The 4,059-nt window shown below is 38.1% G+C and overlaps 1 protein-coding gene across 1 annotated transcript; it reads left to right on the top strand.

The window, feature by feature from the left end:
* The first annotated feature begins 639 nt into the window (after positions 1-639).
* LOC132184172 (bidirectional sugar transporter SWEET1) lies at positions 640-3,466 on the top strand. Its single transcript, XM_059597692.1, has 6 exons — positions 640-862; positions 1,001-1,037; positions 1,344-1,439; positions 1,860-2,139; positions 2,240-2,359; positions 2,994-3,466. The coding sequence occupies exons 1-6, from the start codon at positions 829-831 to the stop codon at positions 3,183-3,185; spliced, it is 759 nt and encodes a 252-aa protein (XP_059453675.1). The 5' UTR covers positions 640-828; the 3' UTR covers positions 3,186-3,466.
* Positions 3,467-4,059: the final 593 nt, after the last annotated feature.

Raw genomic sequence — 4,059 nt, 5'->3', positions numbered from 1 at the left:
CTGAATTAGTTAATTGTATACACATTGAACCAATAATTATTATTGATTAATAACATAGTCCAAAAACATAGTTAATTAGTTTTTAGTTACATTACCGTGCAGGTCGGGTCGGTTCGGATCATAAATGAATCAAGCTTGCAAGTCCTAAACGAGTCGAACTCACGAGCTCCCATCGAGTTTAATCGAGCGAGCCGGGTATGTGTCACTAGCTAATCAAGTGAGTTTTAAGAGTGAACTTATACAGTATCAGACTTGAGTTTGAGTTGAGCTTAATTAAATGAATATCGAGCGAACTATCAAATGTGTCAGCTTATTTACAAGCCTATTTGGTGGTTTGTAATCCACGCATGACTCCATGGATCTGTCCGTAACTCTGTATTAACCCATGTCATTGTAACTGGCACAGTGTCACCCAATACGTACACACGTTCATGTCAGTTGGCAGTTGGCACACAGCACACGGTTCAGAGAAAGAGACGGAGAGCGAGAGAGAGAGAGAGAGGGTATAAGAAGCTGACAGATTTCTTTACTCAAATCTACGTACGGATAAGACCAAATTCAAGAATCAAGATTTTACAGCCAAAGGCTTAAGTAATTACTGTGTCATTCTTTTTTCTATATAAACCCACTTCTGGGCATTGCACCGCTCATCCCATTGCCATTTGCAAAGAAGCTTGCGACTTTATATCTGCTTCTACTCCATCTCTAAACCCACCCACGTCTACCCAAAAGGAAGGAAAAGGAAGAGTTATCCGGTTCTTTCAGAGTCTTTCCTCATCTGGGTTCGCTGTCTTTTTTCAAGATTTGGTGGAAAATAGACTCAAGACAATGGATTTTGCGCATTTCTTGTTCGGAATCTTTGGTGGGTTTTCATTTTCTTCTTCTTTTTCTTTTTCTTTTTCTTTTTTTTTTCTTCTCTTGCCTTCCTTTTATCTGTTGAAGTTCTTTCTCTTGGCTTTTGGACTAATGGTTCCTCTGTTTCTTTATCTTTGTCTACTAGGAAACGCTACTGCTCTGTTCCTCTTCTTGGCCCCAATGTATGTATCACTAAGAACCATCTCTCTCTCTCTCTCTCTCTCTGATCTCTTATGGAGTCTTATAAATTTTCCATCTTTGTCTGTTTATATCATTTCTCCCCAAAAGGGTATTGATATGTACAGACCCATTTGGATTCTGCATGTTATTCTTTTTGATTCTCTTGGTGTACAATTTTTTCCACTCTTTCAATTATCTGCTCAATCTGAAATACAATTCCAGAACATACAATAGTTTTCTTTTCTTTCTTTTTTTTCTTTCATTTGTACGAGGAATCATGAAATTTTTTTGTTCTTGTGTTGTGGTAGAATTACTTTTAAGAGGATCATATGGCACAAGTCCACAGAGCAGTTTTCGGGCATTCCATACGTGATGACCATGCTCAATTGCCTCCTTTCAGCTTGGTAACCTTCTCCTTTCTTCAACTTCTTGTTTTTTCACAGTTTCCTTTATTCTATCGTCACCTTTTCACCCCTTTACCTTCTCTGCTTACATCTTGGATTATGTGTGTTTTTAATTATAATGGCGATATGGGTTTTTGCTGTTACTTCACGTTAATTTCATGTAATCCGGCTCTCCCGTGATTTTATTTTTGGTGTGTAGCAATTGGGCAGAAAGACGTTTTTGCCCCCACCCCCACCCCCACCTCTTTTGCTTTACAAAAAGAATAATAAAATTATATATTCTTTTGATTTGAAGTAGTAGAGAGATATAATAATTTCTCCTAATTTATACCCAAAACCAAGTTGTGAAAATATCCCACCAAAATATTGTGCACTAATTACTGATTTTTTTTTTTTTTTTTTTTTTTTTGACAATTACAGGTATGGCCTTCCCTTTGTGTCTCCTAACAACATGTTAGTGTCAACAATCAATGGCACCGGTGCAGGAATCGAGTTCATATACGTGGTGCTCTTCATCATATATGCACCCAAGAAAGAGAAGGGTAAGATTTTGGGACTCCTGACGTTTGTGCTGGCCGTGTTTGCGGCGGTGGCCTTGGTTTCCCTCTTTGCCCTGCATGGCAAGGGCAGGAAGCTCTTCTGTGGCTTTGCTGCTACCATATTCTCCATCATCATGTATGCCTCACCTCTATCAATTATGGTAAGTTATTTCTTGCCTTTAGTAATTTACCTGTCAACTAACAAAGGTAGATTTTGTAATTATCAGGGCATTTAATTGAGAAATTGATTGTTTTATGCAGAGGATCGTGGTTAGAACTAAGAGTGTGGAATTCATGCCATTTTTCCTGTCGCTGTTTGTGTTCTTGTGTGGCACTTCCTGGTTTGTCTTTGGTCTGCTTGGCCATGACCCTTTTGTTGCTGTAAGTATATACATCAATGCTTCTTTGTATATGGAAAAGGAAATATTTTCCCTTAAATCATCGCATTTTCTGTCTGAACATCCTGATTTCTGTGTGGTTTTTATTTTTTTTATTTATATTTTTTTTGCATGTTCACACGAGAGGGAGGAGGGAGATTCGAATTAGTGACCTTCACTTTATAAGGCGTAATCCCCCAGCCGATTGAGCTTCCTCTTGATACTGTGTGGTTTTTACTCAAGACAGCTTGATTGTTTCTTTTTCACTGACCCTTAAGAGGGCATAGGCTAGGTCCACTACACCTTCTGATTGACCATTTTGAAATGGGTGCTGGACGGAGCCAACTTTGAGTTTGGGGGACCAAGAGCCAAAAATATTTTGAGCAGGGACCAATTGACAAAAAAATACCTTAAATTATTTCTTTTTTTTACCTTAAAAAATTTTTTCCTTGTAATTTGGGGGGACTAGGACCACTACCGGTCCCCTCGTAAATCTGTTCCTAGTGCGGGCTTACCTGAAGCGTTTTAAGTGATTTTTCATGTGAATTGCATCGTGTAAAATGGTTAAAGTTGGAATAACTGTTTAAAAACAAGTGGCTAGTATCCTAATTTGACGGTAATTTGGTGTGCTGTTGCAGGTGCCCAATGGGTTCGGGTGCGGGCTGGGGGCCGTGCAACTGATACTGTACTTCATCTACCGTAACAACAAGGGAGGGAGCAAGAAACCTACTCCAGAACCAGAAGAATCTGTGGAGATGGGGCTTCCAAAACCTCATAATAACCAAGAGAAGCAATCAAACGGAAATGGAGTTCAGCATGGGCACGACTAGGCACGTGACACACACTGACAAACTTGAGTTGTTCATATCATTGGACCACCCGGCCACCATCATTTTCAATAATCCTGTTCGTTTCAAATTTCCCTTCTCTAAGTTGTTGTAGCTAGGCTCCTGTGATGACAACGCCATGTTGTATACGAACGAAATAATATCGTTTTTCTTCAAAAATATCATAGATACCCCTGTGCATCTATGATATTATAAAGGGTGAGAAAACTTTACCTCCTCTTTGATTGTATCGTTTTTCTAACGACTTAATGGAATAAGATATCCAGTTTTTCAAAAAGAGAAAAAGGAAGTAGAATATTTTCAGTGTATTCCATGCTTAAATGCTTCCAATTAGGAACTGTTTGAATTACAAGTGTGCTTGTTGACGGTGGATAATCAATCAGGCCGGGACAAAATGCCTTTGAAGGGCTTGGTAGATGATGTTTGGGTCACTTAATAAAGGCGAAATTAAGAGGCATCCCATCCCATGCCATTAATATATTCTGGAAAACGTCCATTCTTCCTATGTATAAGACGTGTGTTATCAGGATTGTAAAAAGAGTTGTGGCCTGAGAATCGTCTGAATTAGCGGATAATATCGAGTCCTGAAGCATTGGTGGTAATATTGGGTGTGGATGCTGAAAAATACGTTTTAGGCCACAAGTTATAGCAATCCAGATTATCAAACAAAATAATAATAATAATATTATATTTTTATAATATTATTATTATTTTCATTCTCATTGTTCTTTCATGACTTTTAAGTTTAACTATTAACTAGTTGCCCAAAAAATTGATGTGGCATATTTGTTTTTTTGGTTAATTGATCTTATTTTACAATGGACTTATTATATTGGAGCCTTATTTTAGAGGCCTT

This window comes from Corylus avellana, chromosome ca6 (genome assembly GCF_901000735.1).
Source record: "Corylus avellana chromosome ca6, CavTom2PMs-1.0".
Taxonomy (NCBI): Eukaryota; Viridiplantae; Streptophyta; class Magnoliopsida; order Fagales; family Betulaceae; genus Corylus; species Corylus avellana.
This window is presented reverse-complemented; position numbering and strand designations above follow the sequence as displayed.

Excerpts from the sequence above, each read along its gene's own strand:
- LOC132184172 (XM_059597692.1), top strand. The coding sequence starts at position 829 with ATGGATTTTGCGCATTTCTTGTTCGGAATCTTTG. Across the intron at positions 1,440-1,859 it reads AATTGCCTCCTTTCAGCTTG|GTATGGCCTTCCCTTTGTGT; the intron begins GTAACCTTCTCC and ends TGACAATTACAG. Across the intron at positions 2,140-2,239 it reads CCTCACCTCTATCAATTATG|AGGATCGTGGTTAGAACTAA; the intron begins GTAAGTTATTTC and ends TGTTTTATGCAG.